Source organism: Hyla sarda, chromosome 1 (genome assembly GCF_029499605.1).
Source record: "Hyla sarda isolate aHylSar1 chromosome 1, aHylSar1.hap1, whole genome shotgun sequence".
Classification (NCBI taxonomy): Eukaryota; Metazoa; Chordata; class Amphibia; order Anura; family Hylidae; genus Hyla; species Hyla sarda.
The window spans coordinates 249,800,233-249,821,777 of record NC_079189.1 but is presented as its reverse complement, the minus strand read 5'-3'; the positions used below and the strand labels follow the sequence as shown (position 1 = coordinate 249,821,777).

Genomic DNA, 21,545 nt, shown 5'->3' with positions numbered 1-21,545 from the left:
CGGCGTAACAGAGGGGAGGAATATTGATGAGCTGGGCAGCGATGCGGCCAGAAATGCTGACGTCAGAATACCAGTTAACCCGGCCTGTGCCAGTTCGAATCTAATTAGCATATAACAAAAATAGAAGATTACGGCCAAATGGCATGGTGGATCCGGGCACGGTAAGCATCAAACTGATCAGCGTCCCCCGCACTACCAGCCAGACAGTTTTTCTTTAATTTTGGTCTCATTTGACCACAAACACTTTCACCCAGTTTTCCTCTGAACCATTCAGATGTTCATTGGCAGAGGCCATAACATATGCTTTCTTGAGCAGGGGAACCTGGCAGACACTGCAGGATTCCAGTCCTTCATGGTGTAGTGTGTTACTAATAGTTTTCTAGGTGACTATGGTACAAGATTCTCCCATGTAGTGCTTGGCTGATTCCTCAGCATTTACATGATTATAATAACTCCATAGGGTGAGATCTTGAAGGGAGTCCAAGATCAAGGGAGACTGACAGTTAGTTTGCATTTCTTGCATTTGTGAATATTTGCACCAACTGTTGTAAACTTCTCACCAAGCTGCTTGATGATGGTCCTGTAGCCCATTCCAGCCTTGTGTAGGTCTACAATCTTGTCCTTGACATCCTTGGATAGCTCTTTGGTCTTGGCCATGGTGGTCTGGAATCTGATTGATTACTTTTGTGGACAGTGGTGTTTTATACAGGTAACAAGCTAAGTTTAGGAGCTCTCGCTTTAAGAGAGTGTTCCTAATACTAGCTCGTTTCTTGTGTAAAACACACTTGGGAGCCAGAAATCTGGCTGATCAAATACTTATTTCAGTAAGTATTTGAGTAAAATGCTAATGAATTCATAACTTATTTGAAATGTGTTTCTTTAGTTATTTTGTTGTTATTCTGTCTCTCAATGTTCAAATAAACCTACTATTAACATTATAGACTGATCATTTCTTGTCAATGGGCAAAAGTTCAAAGTCAGCATGAGATCAAATAATTTTTCCATTGCTGTAAATTGGATGAGCCATATGCATAGAGCCTCTGTGACCAGTATGGTAGAAAATGAAAATTTGAATCCCAATGAAGACATGGAGTAAGACTTAAGCAAATAGTCTGCCTTCCTGTACATGGCTTCTCTAAGACCTGAAGACTGCTTTAAAGGGAACACTGCTTTCATAGCTATTAAGCCACTGAGGTTTCCCCAGCTTTCTGCCACAGCAAGGTCAATGTGGTAAAGGATCTTAAAGAGATCCCAAGTCCAGTTTTTCCTCAGGCTTTTCTCAGTCTTTAGATAAAATCTTCGTTAGTATTAAAGGATTTGCAGGCACTTGCTCTTCTTTTCAGAAAAATATTACAACTGCTGGTTTTTGGGAATACAAGCCTCTTTTTGAGATTCTACTGAGCCTTTCACTGCTTTAATCAGCTTTGAAGCTTTGATTTGAAGAGAAATGTCATTGTTATTATTGTAATCAGAGGAAGAATCTGTGGAAACTTCAATTCCAGACTTATTAGGTGAGATACTGTCAGAAGATACTAATAATGGAGATTCTCTCCACATGATTACATTTATTTTTATTTTTAATGGAACAATTAGAATAGGGCAACCGCAACTGTCATGCCCCCTCCCATAGACATTAATGGAGGGGGGGAGGTGCGACGACCATGGTCGCCTCAAACCAAGAACAGCCAGGGATCTGAGCCGGAGATCGCGGGAAGGCCAGACCCTTTGCAGTCAGACATCTTATCCCCTATCCTTTGGATAGTGCATAAGATGTCTAGTGGCGGAGTACCTCTTTAAATCTGGCACTTGGCGAGCACTGCTCCACTGCACACGCTAGTAGATCATCATGCCATACATCTCACACATTGCAAGACATTCCATAGAGTGATATCCCGCAACATACAGGATCTCATGAGCAGGCAGAAGCCAATAGAACATTATGTTGGCCCGAGATATCATACCCATAAGATAACACCTCCCCTCTGGAACAGGAAGCCACTGCACCAGCGCAAAAGAGCGATGAAAACCCCTCAATAAGAAAGGTAAAGACATACCTGCACCTTTTTGAATACTAGAAGGCTTGGAGATCTTGCAGGTATAACAGCTGAATTATTCTAACAAGTGTAGAGACATTATCCAAACGTTTGTACCATACATAGCATCTGGCACTCACATATGAGGAAAGGTGGACGGACAGAAGTCATCTGTTTGCCACCAAGCCGGCATAAGAAGACAAAGATCTGAGGGTGGAGGGACAGGAGACATCTGTTTACCACTTAGCCATGTATTAATACACCTAAATATGATTATAGTGATCCAATAGGGACTCACATAAAAAAAAACTGTGTGCTTAGGTTCTTGCCATGTTTTATGCACTTAGAATGATGTGAGTAATTGTTTATTAAGTGGTATTGCTACTAATTCTGTTTTCTTCAATAGGTCCATGGATGATTTAACCCTCTGTGTGCTGCCTGAGGATGTTCAGAAAGCAAGGGTACCAGTTGGTAAGATAACAGACGATGTACATACAGGTAGTGCAAACAGCAAAACAAGTGACCACAATGGGTGTATATACATGTAATAAAGATCAGTGTCGGCACATCTATTTGTAAATAAAAGTATGAATTTAATTATAAAATCATGTTTTCCTTCCAAGCTGAAGTGCCATAGAGACTGTGGTGAGCTGAAGCATGCATGCCTCCTCCCTGCTCTGCCTGATTTATGTGCAGGGTTCAGTGTTAGAAGCCCAAACCAATACAAGTATCATGCAGAGCAGAGAGGGGTGGCGGAAGAAAGAGATGTGCATGCTAAAAATCAGCACTGCCTCTACAACTCTTGAGCTTAGAAGGAAAACATGATTTTCTAACTTTGTAGCCATCAGCTAAGAGACAGGCATCATTTGTTTTATCTGTCTATCAGCTATCTGCATATGTCTGCAGCTCTGAATATAATATACAGCTGACACCTTGTACAGCATTCTGCTAAATTGACATGCCTGGGCTGCCGCTATAAAGGTCAACTAGGCTCTGCCTGAAGCAGAGTCTGATCAACTACTCCTGTCAGTGTAACACAGATAGATATAATATACAATTGATCTGTACTGTTGTATATTATGTGTGTGATCAACAGATCCTCAAGTCCCCTAGTTGGGCAAAAAAAATAAAAATTGAGAAAAAAAAAAAAAGTAAAAATACAGAATCACCCTTTCCACATTATACTTATATATATGTATATATACACATATATGTCTTTTTTTTTTTTAAATATATATATATATATATATATATATTTGGTATTGACCATGTCCGTAGTGACCAAGTCTATACCACTACAACAACCACGTCACATGTACCCAAAAATAGTACACTTAAAACATCAACTCATCCCGCAAAACATTAAAGGGGTTATAAAGGAAAAAAACTTTTTTTTTATATATATATATATATATATATATATTAACTGGCTCCAGAAAGTTAAACAGATTTGTAAATTACTTCTATTAAAAAATCTTAATCCTTCCAGTACTTATGAGCTTCTGAAAAAAAGGTTGTTCTTTCCTGTCTAAGTGCTCTCTGATGACACGTGTCTGGGGAACCGCCCAGTTTAGAAGAGGTTTGCTATGGGGATTTGCTTCTAAACTGGGCGGTTCCCGAGACACGTGTCATCAGAGAGCACTTAGACAGAAAAGAACAACCTTAACTTCAGAAGCTCATAAGTACTGAAAGGATTAATATTTATTTAATAGAAGTAATTTACAAATCTGTTTAACTTTCTGGAGCCAGTTGATATATAAAAATAAGTTTTTTTCCTGGAATACCCCTTTAAAAATATAATACATGATATATATATATATATATATATATATATATATATATATATATATATTTGGTATCACCATGTCTGTAGTGACCAAGGCTACAATAACCACTACAATATTTAACCACATGTCACATGTACCCAAAAATAGTACCACTTAAAAAGTTAACTTATCTCGCCAAGAAAATCCTTACACAATTGTCAGTGAAAATATTAAAAAAAAATATTATGGCTCTCAGAATACGGCAATGCACAAACCTTTAATTTAAAATTTTTTTTTTACAAAAATTTTTTTTTTAAAGTGGAAATGTAGTAAACTATTTCAAACAATATATATAAATTAGATATCACCATAATTATACCGACCTGCAGACTGAAACTTTCATGTTATTTGTACCCATGGTTCCCCAAAATGGTACCACAAAATAAAATCAACTTATCCAGCAAATAAAGTTATGGCGACACACAAATATGTTTTTTTTTTTTCTTAAACAAACAAAAATAGTTTATATAATATATGGTATAACTGTAATAAGCCATAAAAATATAATCATAGTATGACCTGCAGAGTAAGGTTAACATTTTATTTATATTGCATGGAGAACAATGTTAGAGGGGTATTCTATTCCCTTATAGGGGATAAGATGCCTGATCACGAGGGTCCGGCCACAGGGACCCCCCGCGATCTCCAAGTGGGCACCCTGGCATTCTGAATATTATGTTCTGAACACTGGGTTCCGGCGGCCGTGGTCATGGTGTAACACCCCCTCGTGACATCACACCACGCCCCCTCCATTCATGTACATTGAAGAGGGCATGACAGCATTATTAAAAATCCCTGGCTGCAAGAAAAGAAAAAAATAAACACGACTCACCTGCTGCCGCTCCTCGCTCCTTTCCACCCTCTTCTTCCTGGTCTGGTCCCATCACACTGCCGGTCAGCAAATCGCATGCCTCACTGATGTCCCGCCTTGGTCGGCAGTGTGATGCACATAGCCTTGGCAACCAATGCCATGGCTCAATGCATTAAACTGCCATGGGTTCCTGGAGCATTGGAGCTCCAATCAGACAGCGAGGAAGAAGGTAAGGGCCCTCCCGCCGCCATCTCAGCTCGGGACCCTTACGATTTTGCCGTGAGTGTCCCAATCAGCTTAGCTACCGCAGATAGATTTTTCCTGTTTTAGACGCCGCAAAGAACTTTGATTATAGCATATAAAGGGTTAATGCCGTGCATCTGCCTGATCGGCAATGTCTGACATTAGCCAGGTGTGGTGACCCTCGGTGTATGGCAGTACCACGGGGTGTAGCGGTGTAGGTGGTGGGGCCAGATGGTATTAACCCCGTGAGCAAGATGTTGTTAACCCCTAGTGTTCGTGATGCCAGAGTGGCTATTCCAATGGCTAGGTAGTGAAAGGAGAGTCCACAACCATTTATGGTTTAACAGAGGCTTTACTGAGTTAAGACAGGTGTTATTATCTTCACAGCTAGGCCAGAATCCCAGAGAGTAGACCAGTAACACGGAAAGGGCCCTGCAGCTTGCTGGGACTTGTAGTTATTGTAATAGACTTTAGTTCAGCCACGCAGACTAGGATAGACTTTATCAGTGTCCTGACTTTAGTAGAGACAGCAGATATAAATGAGAGGACTTATTGACAATTACTAAGACCCTGAAATTGAACTGCAACACAGTGTGCAATAACATAAAAATGTTGCAATTTTTTGTACAAACACCTCCAAAAAGTCGCAAAAATGGCTTAGCTTTTTTATGTGTGTGAGAAAAAGTGAATTTTCAGGAAATGTGTACCTGCACAAAATTTATGAAATGCCCTATGACCATTTAATAAATTTGGTGCACCTACAGATTAGCAAAACACAAAATAAAGGTGTACAAAAATGCTCCCACCGATTCCTGGAATATGTTCTGTGGTCTGCTAACAGCAAGACAAATTGGCAGCAACCAAACAAAGAGAAGTGTGTCTTGGCAACAGTCAAGAATGGTGGTGGGAGTGTCATTGTCTGGGCCTGCATGAGTGCTCCTGGCACTGGAGAGCTGCAATTCATGAATGCCAACATGTACTGTGACATACGGAAGCAGAGTATGATCCCCTCCTTTTGGAGACTGGGCCACAAGGGAGTATTCCAACAGAATAACGACCCCAAACACATCTGTAAGACCTAAACCCTGTTAAGTATCTCTGGGGCATCCTCAAACAGAAGATGGGGGAGGGCAAGGTCTCTAACAACCACCATCTCTGTGATGTTGTCATGGAGAAGTGAAAGTCCATGTTCACACAATGGAATTTCCGCGCTGAATTCTGCTCGGACATTTAGCTTTCAATTGGATTCTTCGGCGATGTTCAAACAGCAGAATTTCTGCACCAAATTTAGATTCCGGCATCCGCAGAACGAATAGACTCTTCTATTCTTTCTGTGGATTCTGCAAAGAAAGGCATTGTCGTCTATGAGGCCGTCTATGCTGGCATTGCGCTCCACTATAAGTGGAATATCCACACAAAGATTTTCCATGCGGACATTCCACTGTGTGAACATAACCCAAGAGGTCTCCTGGAAAATCTATGATGCTCTGGTGAACTCCATGCCCAAGAGGCTTAAAGGGGTACTCCAGGGATCATTCAGATGGACAAAAAGAATATCCAAATCATCGCTGACTTGCCTGTACCCAAAAACTAACAGATGTTGCAAAAGTACATGGGGGTCCCTAATTTTTGCAGGTGGTTCAGCTGTGGGTTCTCCTCCATATGTGCTCCCATCATAGCACTGACACAAAACAGTTTATTTTCCACAGTTTTGAGCTCCCCAATGGCACACCAAGCATCCAAGAAGCTTAAAACATTTTACTATGCAACTAAATACACTGCTCCCCTTCATTCTGGATACCTGCTACAGTTCTTCCTTTCCGCTCAACAGACGTCAGACTTATTCATACATTTTTTGTACCTTGTTCTATTGTGTTGTACTGTACTTCACCTTCTACTTTTGCACTAAGTTCCGCCTTAGTCTGCATATCTCATGTTGCCTTTTATCCACTTATCACCCCAAGGCAAATGGACAAACTGAAATGGACCAACCAAACCCTTAAGCTATATATATGTTGCTTCCACTCCCATCTACAAGATGCTTGGAAAAATCAATTAGTATTAGCTGAATCTGCTTACAATCGATAGAAGCATGCTTCTAATGGAATGTCACCGTTCTACACAAATTACGGCTACTGTCCTTGCTATACCTGCCTGAGATATCTCTGTGATACCTGTGCCTGAAGTATCGTAGTTCAACGAAACCTATGTGCACTACTTCATACACTAACAAGCCAGCTATCCACTGTGTGCAGCAACAACAAAAAAGACAAGCTAGCCACAGACGTTCATCCACTCCTCAATATTAAGTGGCTGACAAACTTTGCCTCTCTTCCAGACATCTCCATCGTTCAGCCCTTCCAAGAAGCTCGGCCCTTGTTTTCTCAGCCGTTGTTTTCTTTGCCATTGCCAAGCTTCCCAATCATTGACAGTGAAACTGTCCTTGCCTGCACTCCTAAAGGTCCATCCAGTATTCTCTATCTCCCAACTTAAGAACATGTTCCCCAACAGTACTGCTACCCCTCACCTCTGGTCCAAGTGGATGACTACGCAGATTACATGGTGCAGAAGATCCTGGATTCCAGAAAAAATCCTCGTTATCTGTACCTGTAGAGCATGGAAAATGTCTGAGGGACCCATAGAACCAGCCACACCTGTGTCTCATCAGCAGGGGAATTCCTGGCTCCTGTGGGCTTTAAAACCCAGCCTGTTCTCTAACTCTAACTTGTACACAGAGTCTATGCTGTTGGTTCCATGCTCCTTGCCATGACCTCAGATTTGAACTGACCTTGATTATTCTTTGCCATTGCAAGTACTGTGTTCTGGACTTAATTACTTGTTTATTTTTACTTGCTATTTTTAACCTCTTAAGGACAATGGATGTAAATGTATATCCTGGTTCGATGGTATTTAACGCACAAGGATATACATTTATGTCCTGTACATGAAGCGCTTGCTTTATGCATGGCAGGTCCTGGCTGCTATCAGACAGAGAACCGCCGGTAATGGCAGACATGATTGATTACCTTCAGATGCCGTGATCAGTATTGGCATCTTCGGCATTTTCAGGCCTCGGGGGATTCATTGAACCACCCGCGGCATAATCAAGTCCACTTTCCTGCCTCCTGGTGGCTTTTGAGATCTTTTCCTCTGGTCTGCCTTCTGGAAGACCAGGGAAGTTGATCGACAATATTATTGATCAGTGCTATGCCTATTCAGGTGTTCACATGACCTATTTTTTCGGAACATTCTATCCGCAGCAAGCGCAGACTTATCAGTGGTTAGGACTACTCAAGAATGTAGCATCTTCATGGCAATGCATTTGTGAGTAGATTCAGCAAAAAAATTAAGAGGTCAATTCTTTCTGCGGGGGCCAGAATTTGAATTTTCATGTTTCCGGTGTGGTAATTCTACCGTGTGCATGGTGCAGCAGAATCCTGTTGAAAACAAGAATTTTTCTGTCGGATTCAGCTTGGAAATTCTACCATGTGAACGAGGCCTTACAGAAAAAATGGGGCAAAATGGCATATGTGCTAGAAAATGTTTTATTTTTTTATTCCGATTTCACTTTGCTTTCATTTCTGTGAAACACTTAAAGATTACCTATCATCAACTACACTCTCCCTAATCCTCCTCCCAATCTGTCCCTGACAATAACTAACTATCCCTCTACTTTTTTTTATTTCAAAACCCCCTAAAGATACCTTAATTCATTGATCTTCGGCAGCTCTATTACCTTCCTTGTGCGAGGGAAGGAAGTGGGTGTGGCCCGGCAGGCCGGCCAATGGCTCAGTACCGCCCTTCTTCCTGTATGCTGCGATCACTTTCGGCAGCGCACATACAGTCCCAGCACAAGGCAGGGATGGCAGATTCGGCATCTCCTCCGTTTAGCTTTGCACGTGCCATATAGATTGGAGGAACATCGGAAGACAGAGCTGCCGTCCCTGCATAAACTATTATTCAACATGGTGGGCTGCAATAGTATAATAATTTACTTTTATTTTTATATATATATATATATATATATATATATCAATGCAGACCCAATGTCTAGTAGAAGAAGAGCAGTGCTCCACTGACTCGGGGAAGGCTCTACTTGTCGGCGGACGGAGCTTGAGGATACGGCTGGCAGGCTTAGTCAGGCGCGTGCTCTGCAGGAATACAAGCACAGCGTTCGCTCCTGCCTGTGTGATTGACAGGCGAGGAGCAGCGCTGAGCTTGTACGTGTCCTGGCTGCAGAGTGATTTTGGACTCATGCCCTGAGTCCGAAATCATTAGAAATGCTCGCGCCCAGGACTACTAGGGAGACCCCAAGCGGTGAAGTTTTTACATTTAAAATAAACATGAAAAGAGGCAAATATTTTAATTAAAATCAATTGAAAAGTTGTTCATTAGGGATTTATCTTAAATATTTAGAAAGTTTTTTCATGAGAGGTACTCTTAAATGGGTAAATAAGCTTCCTGGATATCATTTTGATTACATTCAGAGGTTCAGTTTTTAAAATGGTATTATATGGATTTATAGGGGTTTCAAATATACAGGCCCCTCAAATCTACTTCAGAACTGAACTGGTCCCTAAAAATATCAGAAATGTTTTCAAAAATCTGGAAAATTACTGCCAAACTTCTAAGCCCCATAACGTCCAGAGAGATTAAAGGGACATTTACAAATGATGTCAACATAAAATAGTATTGTAAATGTGAATAAATAACTAATTTATGTGGCATGGCTGTCTTTCCTACAAGTAGAGAATCTGAAATTCAGAAAAATGCAAATGTTTCAAAATGTTATGTAATTTTGGAGTTTTTCAAAGAAAAATGCTGAATGTAAACCATAATTTACCACTAACATTAAGTTTAATATGCCACAAAAAATATCTCAGAATCACTTGAATAGGTTGAAGCATCCAGAATTTATCACAACATAAAGTGAGACGTTTCAGATTTGAAATATGTAGTGCCCCACCATGCCCCCTCCCTTTATGTCTAGGGGTATCACTTTAAGGACCATGCCAATTTCATTTTTTCCTCCTCACCTTCTGAGAGCCATAACTCTTTTATTTTTTTCCTCTACAGACCCATATAAGGGCTTGTTTTTTTGCGCAATCGATTGTATTTTGTAATGACACCTTTCATTTTACCTTAAAGGGGTACTCCCGTGGAAAACTTTTTTTTTAATCAACTGGTGCCAGAAAGTTAAACAGATTTGTAAATTACTTCTATTAAAAAATCTTTATCCTTTCAGTAATTATTAGCTGCTGAATACTACAGAGGAAATTATTTTCTTTTTGGAATACATAGCTCTCTGCTGACATAATGACCACAGTGCTTTTTGCTGACATCTCTGTCCATTTTAAGAACTGACCAGAGTAGGAGAAAATCCCCATAGCAAACATATGCTGCTCTGGACAGTTCCTAAAATGGACAGAGATGTCAGCAGAGAGCTCTGTGTTCCAAAAAGAAAACCATTTCCTCTGTAGTATACAGACCCTAAAAAGTACTGGAAGGATAAAGATTTTTTAATAGAAGTAATTTACAAATCTGTTTAACTTTCTGGCACCAGTTGATTTAAAAAAAAAAGTTTTCCATGGTAGTACCCCTTTAAAATGTACGACGCAACCAAAGAAATATTCATAATAATAATCAATATATTTTTGGGGGAAATTGAAAAGAAAAAAAAAGCAATTTTTTGTGTTTAGTTTTTATGCAGTGCACTTTATGGTAAAGCTAACATGTTTTCCTTATTCTGTGGCTCAATATGAATAAAATTATATCTATGGTTACACACTTTTCTATTATTGTATTACTTTTTATTCTGACACCTTTAACTTTTTCATTTTTCCGTACATGGGGCTGTATGAGGTCTAATTTTTTGCGTCATGATTTGTAGTTTTTGTGGGTATCACTTTTACACATATATATATTTGACTTTGTTCACTTTTTATTTCATTTTTCTGGTATGTGATGTCACCAAAAAACAGCAGTTTCAGACTTTGAATTTTTTTTTATGTTTTACGCTGTTCACCATAAGGGATTATTAACGTTATATTTATTATTATTATATTTTTTTTATTGATTTTTTTGTCACATACAAAAAAAGAGATAGAAAAGCACACATATAGGACAGATAAAAAAGGCAAATATTACAAGTTTCGTACTATAATAGCTATTCACAATAAAAACTAACCAATCGCCCCCCTCCCTCCCAATCCCAGTCCCCTCCCCCTCCGTGTGCAGGAAAAAAGAGAAAAGAAAATGTATTCTAAAATTAAAAACACTTTTTCCCAAACCACTCTATCCATCTCCTCTTTTCTGTATCACTTCTCTCATTCTTTTTCCTTTAATTTAAATTTAAATTTCATAGTGTTCAATCCATTAGTGCCACCCACACTCCAATCTGGGGAATATTTCTAGCAAACCAATGGCTCAAAATCAATAATCTTCCAAAGGATTTGGCTATAATTTTCTTATTTTTCTGTGGTAAGATGGAGGTTTAACCTAGAATGCATAATTTGGGATCCATAGTAACTCTATAGTTCACTCTTGTTTAGATTTTCTTCAGCAATACCCTCCCATAGCACTCCCACATTCAAGCATCCCCATATCATATGCAATATATCCGCATTGAGGAGATCGCATCTAGGACACATAGAGTGCTGCCGCAAACCCCTTCTATACAGTTTTTTTTAAGGTGAATAATATAATTGGTGATTCATTTTAAACTGTACTAGTTGATGATTTTTCCCTGCAAAAATAATTAGAGGGGCTTTTTAAAATATTTTCCCACTCTGATACGCTTCTATGTTTGCTGCCATTCATTTCTTCAATAATATTATTTGTGTTAATAATAAATAATTCTTTAATTTGTATTTTTACATAGGCATCATATATCAAAATCTGTGTCCAAATCATTTTTGCTATGCATTTGCTCATATGTAAGTATTTTCCCATCAGCAAAAAAATTTACAATAAACATTTAAATTTTTGCCAAGCCTTACTTAAATAAGATTTGTTCGATATTGGTGCCAAACCATGTATTTCTAACAGTTCAATCATATTTCTTAATTTAGGGCTGAAGGATCTATCAAATCCTTCTTTTATGTGCTCCCCCCGAGCCAGAAATAAGACACATCTGTGCTGCCAAATAATAATTTTGAAAATTTGGAACCGATAAACCCCCTTTACTTTTGGGGAGAGTTAGAGATGACATTTTTTTCCTTACATGTTTCCTGCCCCAGATAAGTTTGTTCAGAATTGTATTTATTTTTTAAATCATATTCATATCATGAATATGAATTGGAGCTGCAGTCAAATAATAGAGCCCCACAGGGAGAATAACCATTCTATTAAAGGTGATACTGTCTGCCATTGACAGTGGTAATTTCAGCCACGTCTCAATTCTCTTCTTAATGTTTTTAATTGCAGGACTTAGGTTCAAATGAATATAATCCGAGACCTGGGAGAAGATTTTCACTCCCAAATACTCCAGGTGTTCATCTTTAGTAAGAACTCTCAATTCTCTATTAGAAAGCTGCAGCTCTTTATCTCATGGGAGTAGACCAGATTGTTTTCCAATTAATTTTAAAACCTGAAACTTTCTCAATTTTTTTTTTACTTTTTCTATAATGTTATCAATCTCTTTATTAGGATTATCAATAAAGAGTAATATGTCGTCTGCATAGAAGAGGATTTTATTGGAGGCACCTAAGGGGCCGAAACCTTCAAACTGGACATGTTCCCTTAGGGTGCATTCACACCACATTTTTGCAATACAGTTCCCGTATACGTTTTCAATTTGAAAATCATACGGAACCATATTAAAAACCTTATTATACATTTACTCTCCATTGAAAACTGTATGCCAAACGATACATCCGGTTGTGTCCGTTTTGCATCTTGTACGATTTTGTAAATTTTTTCCCGTACCAAAAACCGTAGCCTACCACAGTTTTTGATTTGGGTGAAAAACCGTATTGAAACTGTATACATTTTTATTTTTAATTTTTTTTTTACATGGGAACCATAGAGATCCGTATGTGCTTGCGGTTCCATCCGGTTTGCACCACATGGTTTTTGACTTTGCACATGCGCAGTGCACGACGAAAGTTTTTTTCTTGGAATTTCAATCAAACAAGTGAAACTTTATTCATAATGGAGTAAAGAATTAAAAACTTTCTTAAAAAAACGGATGCAACCGGACATCATTTTTTCAAACCGTATACGATTTTCAACCGTTTACAGGCTAGAATTTGTACACACATTTTGATACAGTTTAGTACGGTTTTGAGGAATCCGTTTTTCATCAAAAACCTGATACGGGAACTGTATTGCAAAAACGTGGTGTGAATGCAGCCTTATGAATAGACTGACAGAGGTTTGACATTATTATAATAATAATAATTATTATTATTATATTATGCATGTGACAATACCAAATATGTTTAATTTAATTACACTTTTTATTCTAAAATAGGAAAGGTTTTATGATGATGTCATTCTGTAGTGCACAGGAAGCCAGAGTCTGACATCTTTTTGTAATCATTAGGCTCTGGAAGATATAGAGAGTCAGATTGGTGATCACATGACCAAATTAGAGAAATAAAACACATGGATGCAGCTGTGCTGGAATAAAACAAATGCTGTTATAGGACTACTGATGGTGAATGTGAACCTTGGAACTTGCATGTGAGGGACACTAGTAAAGTATAAATAGGCCTGCTATGTTATATGAGAATAATATCACTTGGGTATCAAAATCACATTAATATGACACAATAAAAAAATTATAAAATTTGTTGTTGACATACACATGTGTTGGTTCCACGTGGTCCTTCTCGATGACTTCCATGGGAGCTGGCTGGATTACTATATAAGAAATATACAAAATTAGATTTTAATATGGAATTATTTCTGTTGAATTAATATTAGCAATAGTAAACCTCATTTTGAAAAGTAAAATGTCCATAAATAATCCCTGAAAATGTCCAGAGATCTGAACTGAAGGGGAAAACCTCTGTCAGATCACACAGTATGTACATTATTATTGAGCATGTAAAAATAATTGAAGTCTACCACCAGTTTTGTCAAGAATAAACTGCTGGTGTTCTTGAAAAGAGGATGTCCTTTGTCATCCACAAAAGCGTTTTATATCCCATATGAGCTCTTTGGTGCTCTGGGGTGTGACTGTATCTCTAGGAGCACCGCTATGCCCACCCAGACCCCGCTCATCTCCTACTATATCCACACCTGTCCTAGAAGAACTTGAGGAAGATAGGGAGGGGTCCGTGCAGGCAAGTATTTTAATGAATTTATTTTTTCCCACTTTCATAGTAGTTTCACCTCACATGCCTGGCACAGAGGGACACTAGGTCACATCCTTTATTGGTTATACATGCGCACTGCAGACTTACCTGTTCATTTATTTTTAGTCTATAGAGATGCATAAAGCTCTGGGTACAAGTGCACCAATCTGAAGCTACTCTTAATTCTGGGTAAAAAAGGCCATTAAAAAGGACAAGTAGTCTCCAAAAAGTCCGTTCTTACCAAGCTCAGTCACAGAAAACCAAAGGGGTGACTAATGTCATAAATATCTGAGATTCAAATGGATTTTGGGACAATTTGTTTGAATTTGCCAAATGATTTCATTTAAATTCATACATGAGTAGGGACTCTTGACAAGATACTGGGATCCCTGCTCCTGTAATTACTAAGTGGCAACAATTGTATGCCTTGCCTGTACAGTACGGATTGTTAGTGCACCTCATAGAGTAAGCAAGAGATATGTTTAGAGACAAGTTTCAGCAATGGGTGACAAGTTTTGCAGTTTGTCAGGTGGGAAAATAAGGAGAGGAGGAGCCAGAGTGCATGCTATGGCAGTGGTACGTAACTTAAACATCACAATACTCCGGCCCCGTGATCGGCAGTCGTCAGACCCGGAGCAAACATGCTTCAGGGGCTGATGGTAACGGGGTGCTGTGTGAAAGATCACGGGGGACCCCAGCGGCGGGACCCCCGCAATCAGGCATCTTATCCCCTATCCTTTGGATAGGGTATAAGATGTCTTAGCATCTAGAGTACCCCTTTAACCCGTACAGGACCTAGGGCGTATGGATACGCCTTCTGTACCTGGGTCTTAAGGACCCAGGGCGTACCTGGCGGGGACCGGGCCGGGGTGACTGCTGATATCGATCAGCAGGCACCCCGTGCAAATGCCCAGGGGGGTCATCAGACCCCCCCATGTCGGCGATCGGCGCAAATCGCAAGTGAATTCACACTTGCGATTTGCGCCGATTCCGGGTCATTCGGGTCTATGGTGACCCGGTGACCCGGAATAGAAGGAAGATCGCGGGTGTCTAAGACACCCACGATCCCCCTGTAGCCATAGGAGTGAGGTGGCAGAGGTGCCACCCCTCCTATCTCTGCTATTGGTGGTCTAGACACGACCACCAATAGCAGATTAGGGGCGGGGGGTTTACTTTCATTTTCCCCGTTCTGCCCACCCACAATAGGCGGGGCAGGACGGGGAAATGACGGGGACCGAACGCCGAAGATCAACTTACCCGTCTTTGGAAGCTGCGGGACCGGATCGGCGGCGGTGATCGGCGTGGGCGGCGATGCCGTGCGGCAGAAGAGGACGGCTCCCTGGATCCGACGGAAGCCGGTAAATTGCCTAGCAACATCTAGAGGGCTACAGTCTGAGACTGTAGCCCTCCAGATGTTGCAAAACTACAACTCCCAGCATGCCCAGACAGCTGCTGGGCATGGTGGGAGATGCAGTTTTGCAACAGCTGGAGGTCTACAGTTTAGAGACCACTGCACAGTGATCTCTATACTGTAGCACTCTAGATCTTGCAAAACTACAACTCCCAGCATGCCCACATAGCTGTTTGCTGTCCGTGCATGCTGGAATTTGTAGTTTTGCAACATCTGGAGGTCCACAGTTTGGAGATCACAGTGCAGTGGTCTCTATCTGTAGCCCTCCAGATTTTGCAAAACTGCAAATCCCAGCATGCCGAAACAGCTGTCTCGGCATGCTGGGAGTTGCAGTTGCGATCCCTCCAGCTGTTGCATAACTAGATCTCCCAGCATGCCCTTCGGTGATCAGTACATGCTGGGATTTGTAGTTTTGCAACAGCTATAGGCACACTGGTTGGAAAATACTGAGTTAGGTAACAGAACCTAACTGAAGGTTTTCCAACCAGTGTGCCTCCAGCTGTTGCAAAACTACAACTCCCAGCATGCACGGTCTGTCAGTACATGCTGGGAGTTGTAGTTTTGAAACAGCTGGAGGTTTGCCCCCCCATGTGAACGTACAGGGTACATTCACACGGGCGGGTTTACAGTAAGTTTCCTGCTTCAAGTATGAGCTGCGGCAAACTTTTCGCCGCAGCGCAAATTTCTAGCGGGAAGCTCACTGTAACACGCCAGTGTGACTGTACCCTAAAAACACTACACTACACTAACACATAATAAAGGGTAAAACACTACACATATACCCCCTTACACTGTCCCCCCAATAAAAATGAAAAATGTATTGTACGGCAGTGTTTCCAAAACGGAGCATCCAGCTGTTGCAAAACAACAACTCCCAGCATTTCCGGACAGCCACTGACTGTCCAGGCATGCTGGGAGTTTAGCAACAGCTGGAGACACCCTGTTTGGGAATCATTGGCATAGAATACCCCTATGTCCACCCCTATGCAATCCCTAATTTAGTCCTCAAATGCGCATGGCGCTCTCACTTCAGAGCCCTGTCGTATTTCAAGGAAACAGTTTAGGGCCACATATGGGGTATCTCCGTAATCGGGAGAAATTGCGTTACAAATTTTGGGGGGCTTTTTCTCCTTTAACCCCTTATGAAAAGGAAAAGTTGGGGGCTACACCAGCCTGTCAGTGTAAAAAAAATTAAAATTTTACACTAACATGCTGGTGTTGTCCTTTACTTTTTATTTTCACAAGTGCTAAAAGGAAAAAAAGCCCCCCAAAATTTGTAACGCAATTTCTCCTGAGTACAGAAATACCCCATATGTGGGGGTAAAATGCTCTGCGGGCGCATAACAAGGCTCAGGAGTAAGAGCGCACTATGTACATTTGAGGCCTACATTGGTGATGTGCACAGGGGTGGCTGATTTTACAGCAGTTCTGACATAAACGCAAAAAAATAAATACCCACATGTGACCCCATTTTGGAAACTACACCCCTCACGGAAAGTAACAAGGGGTATAGTGAGCCTTTACACCCCACAGTGTTTGACGAATTTGGATGGAAAAATGAAAAAAAAAAATTTCACAAAAATGCTGGTGTTACCCAAAATTTTTTCATTTTCACAAGGAAACATAGGAAAAAAGCCCCTCAAAATTTGTAACCCAATTTTTTCTGAGTAAGAACATACCCCATATGTGGATGTAAAGTGCTTGGCGGGCGAACTACAATGCTCAGAAGAGAAGGAGCACCATTGGGATTTTGAAGATAAAATTTGTCCGGAATTGAAGGCTGTTTACAAAGCCCCCATAGAGCCAGAACAATGGAACCCCCCACATATGACCCAATTTTGGAAACTACACCCCTCACGTAATGTAATAAGGGGTACAGTGAGCATTTACGCCCCACAGGTGTCTGACAGATTTTTGGAACAGTGGTCCGTGAAAATGAAAAATGTAATTTTTCATTTGCACAGCCCACTGTTCCAAAGATCTGTCAAACGCCAGTGGGGTGTAAAAACTCACTGCACCCCTTATTAAATTCTGTGGGTGGTGTAGTTTCCAAAATGGGGTCACGTGGGGGGGTCCACTGTTCTGGCACCACGGGGGGGCTTTGTAAACGCACATGGCCCCTGACTTCTATTCCAACCAAATTCTGTCTTCAAAAGCTCAATGGCGCTCCTTCTCTTCTGAGCATTGTAGTGCGCCAGCAGATCACTTGATGTCCACACATGGGGTATTTCCATACTCAGAAGAAATGGGGTTACAAATTTTGGGGGTCATTTTCTCCTATTACCCCTTGTAAAAATATAAAATGTGGGGGAAAACCAGCAATTTAGTGAAAATTTTTTTTTTTCTCATTTACACATCCGAATTTAGCAAAAAGTCGTCAAACACCTGTGAGGTTTTAAGGCTCACTGTACCCCTTGATGTGTTCCTTAAGGGGTGTAGTTTCTAAAATGGTATGCCATGTGTTTTTTTTTTTTGCTGTTCTGGCACCATAGGGGTTTCCTAAATGCGACATGCCCCACAAAAACCATTTCAGAAAAACTCACTTTCCAAAATCCCATTGTCGCTCCTTCCCTTCTGAGCCCTCTACTGCGCCCGCCGTACACTTGACATACACATATGAGGTATTTCCTTACTCGAGAGAAATTGGGCTACACATTTTAGGAAGATTTCTCTCCTTTTACCCCTTGTAAAAATTCAAAAACTGGGTCTACAAGAACATGCCAGTGTAAAAAAATAAAGATTTTGAATTTTCTCCTTCAATTTGCTGCTATTCCTGTGAAACACCTAAAAGGTTAACAAACCTTTTGAATGTCATTTTGAATACTTTGGGGGGTGCAGTTTTTATAATGGGGTCATTTTTGGGGTATTTCTAATAAGAAGGCCCTTCAAATCCACTTCAAAACGGAACTGGTCCCTGAAACATTTTGATTTTGAAAATTTTGTGAAAAATTAGAAAATTGCTGCTGAACTTTGAAGCCCTCTGGTGTCTTCCAAAAGTAAAAACATGTCAACATTATGATGCAAACATGAAGTAGACATGTTGTATATGTGAATCAATATATAATTTATTTGGAATATTAATTTTCCTTATAAGCAGAGAGCTTCAAAGTTAGAAAAATGCAAAATTTTCAATTTTTTCATCAAATTTTGGAATTTTTCACCAAGAAACGATGCAAGGATCGACAAAATTTTACCACTAACGTAAAGTATAATATGTTAAGAAAAAACAATCTTGGAATCAGAATGAAAGGTAAAAGCATTCCAGAGTTATTAATGCTTAAAGTGACAGTGGTCAGATGTGCAAAAAATGGCCGGGTCCTACAGTGAAAATTGGCTGGGTCCTTAAAGGGTTAAGGTACAAAAGCATGTTATGGTGGTGTCTTGTTCCTGCTCCTGTACTGTATACTCATACAATGCCTCAGAATTTTGGGGGAAATTCAGAACGAATTTGATTCTTTTAAATAGATTTTTTCATCTCTACTTAATATATCATGTCCCTGTGCTGTTTCAGATCGAGGTTTATTACATTTTACTTTTAGTATATTTCTGGCTCTGATTTTAGTTTATCTTCAGGGACAACTCCTAGTTGTGTCTTGGCTTTCTTCCTGACCATCACTAACATACTTGAATCAATCGTTTGACTATCATTTCGGCTTTTCTTGCCTCCATTCATGACTTCTGAATTCAGTCTGCCAGGCTACTATTCATCAATCAGAGGCAATTGGGAGGTCTCCAACATGATATTTCTGATGATCCTTGATGGTAAAACCCAGGGTTCTTTAGACTCTGTGCCTCAGTCTATTCTACAGGAATCTAATGGTAGCAAAGAGAGTTTAAGATTTTAACCATACACTAACTGAATAATTAATTGTATGTCACTGGAAAGTAACACTGTGTACTATAGTCTCCATATCTATAGATGCGTCTTCCAGTTTTGCTTTATTATGTTGCAAGACAATTTGAAATGCTGTGTCTATAAAACTGGCACCGAACATGTGATTTAATATCACTGCAGGTTTGTGTATTATACATTTGCTCAGTTTGGTAAGCCCTGGATTTATATTTGTTTCATCAATGTTTGTAATAGCCAGATGGCACTGCTTTATATCAGAAAATGTCAAAGCCGGAGTGTAGCTATAGAGGTAGCAAAGGTAGCAGTCACACCAAGGACCTTGTGCCTAAGGGGGCCCCAAAGCACAACTGCCCCATAAAAGACCAGTATTATATCTGGCATTTGGGGCCCTGTTGCAGATTTTTCATCGGGGCCCAAAAGCTACAAGCTATGCCTGTGTCAAAGGGTGATCACCTTTACATAACAAAATAAAACAAATGCGTTAAATAATATCTAGTGTATACTATAATAGAAACCATAAGGTACAGGCAAATAAAAACAGGTTGAAAAAGACAATCTTAGCACTAAAGTAGCCCCTGTCTAACAGTTTGCACCATATTGTGACCTCCATATGCAATATAAATCCAAAAAGAAAAAGCAGAGCCAATTGTTTAAGGATAAGTAATTTAAATCTTTATTTGGAAAGCAATATACAATAAGGGTCCATGCACACTATGGATTCTCTGCCTGGAATTTATCCTGAGAGTGGCTTGGGTCGTTGGCGCTAGGAAAGGCAGGCATTGCCAGTCCCCATAGCCAGCTCCACTCAATATTCTGTGCATTCTTTCAACGGGTGAATTATAGCGGCGGTAGGCTCCGTTGCTAAAATACTGTAGTATGCACTGTAATAGCAATGAGACTCTGCTGCACTGCAATTTCCAAGCAGAATTTCAAAGGTAGGCCAATGAGAGAGTGGGGTTGTCACAAGATCAGTGCCTAATAATTTGTCGCCATATCAGGAAGACCCAGGCCACCCCAGGGCTTCCTCTAGAAAATTACGTAGATACTTCAAGTCAGCAAACAAAGGCTGGGGTAAATCCATGGGCAAAACTGTCACGGTATAGAGAACCAATGGCACAGCATAAGATAAGAGATTTTTTCGTCCCACCTAAAAAGGGTAAATGGTATGAGAAAAGCGAAAGGGCGACCTGGAATAGCAGGAGTTTATAGTTAAAGTATATGCGTTACAAAAAAAGAAGGTAACCGTATTCCTAGAGTAATGGTCTGCGCAGGGGGAAATACGATTTTTAAAACTTCAGACTTAGAATAATAATGTTAAACTTAGATAGGAGGCTGAATTGTGTGCAAATGTCCTGAATGCATGGGAGGAATTGGGCTGAGTTGGTTAATAAAAGGAGAAGGTCATCAACAAAAGCTGTTGTTGAATGTGTTTGGGAGCTGGAGCAAAAGCCATGGGGTGTAGTATCTTGCCTAGGGTGCCGAAGGAGGGTTTCTATAACCGGTATAAACAGTGTGGATGAAAGGGGGGCCCCTGACGAGTCCTGTTTTTGAATAGGAAGGGGAGAGAAAGTACAACATTCAGTCTTACCCTGGTGGTAGGCATAGAATATAGGGTGAGATTTGCTGAAATCAGTTGTATTGAGAAGCCAAATTTCTCCATGGAGAGGGACATAAAGTCCCATGACACCCTATTAAAGACTTTTTCAGTGTCTGTGCTTAATAAGATTAATGGTGACTTTGAGGTGTGGGCAGAATCAATGGTGTTATGTCTCCCCTCTTTCCCCTTCTTGAATCTGGTTTGATCTAAGTGTATGAGGTTGGGAAGAAATGTACAAGCCTCATAATTTGGTTCAGACTTTTAAGGGATGTATGCCTGTAAGTAGAACAGGAGGTGGGGTCCTTCACTTCTTTCAGCAGCACTACAATGTGGGCTTACAGAGACTTTGTAGAAAGACATGTAACAGCGAGTTGCAAGTCTGAACTTCCTATAATATGTGGTGGCGAGCCCATCAGGGCTGGGGCTCTCGGGGTCCCCTGTGGAGAGGGTGGGGCAATAGTGAACAGAG

General features: G+C 40.4%; 1 protein-coding gene and 1 long non-coding RNA gene across 3 annotated transcripts in view; one reads left to right on the top strand and one right to left on the bottom strand.

Moving 5' to 3' along the window:
* The window catches only part of ARHGEF18 (Rho/Rac guanine nucleotide exchange factor 18), a 328,222-nt gene that overhangs the window by 173,021 nt on the left and 133,656 nt on the right, over positions 1–21,545 (bottom strand). The window contains exon 6 of the mRNA XM_056570400.1: positions 13,721–13,778. Within this exon, the coding sequence (XP_056426375.1) occupies positions 13,721–13,778 (58 nt within the window). The remainder of the gene's footprint in view (positions 1–13,720; positions 13,779–21,545) is intronic.
* LOC130367731 (uncharacterized) overlaps positions 1–21,545 on the top strand; it is a 126,508-nt gene that overhangs the window by 58,081 nt on the left and 46,882 nt on the right. For both annotated transcript variants that reach the window (XR_008892148.1, XR_008892150.1), the window contains exon 2: positions 2,440–2,504. This is a non-coding gene — a long non-coding RNA (uncharacterized LOC130367731). The remainder of the gene's footprint in view (positions 1–2,439; positions 2,505–21,545) is intronic.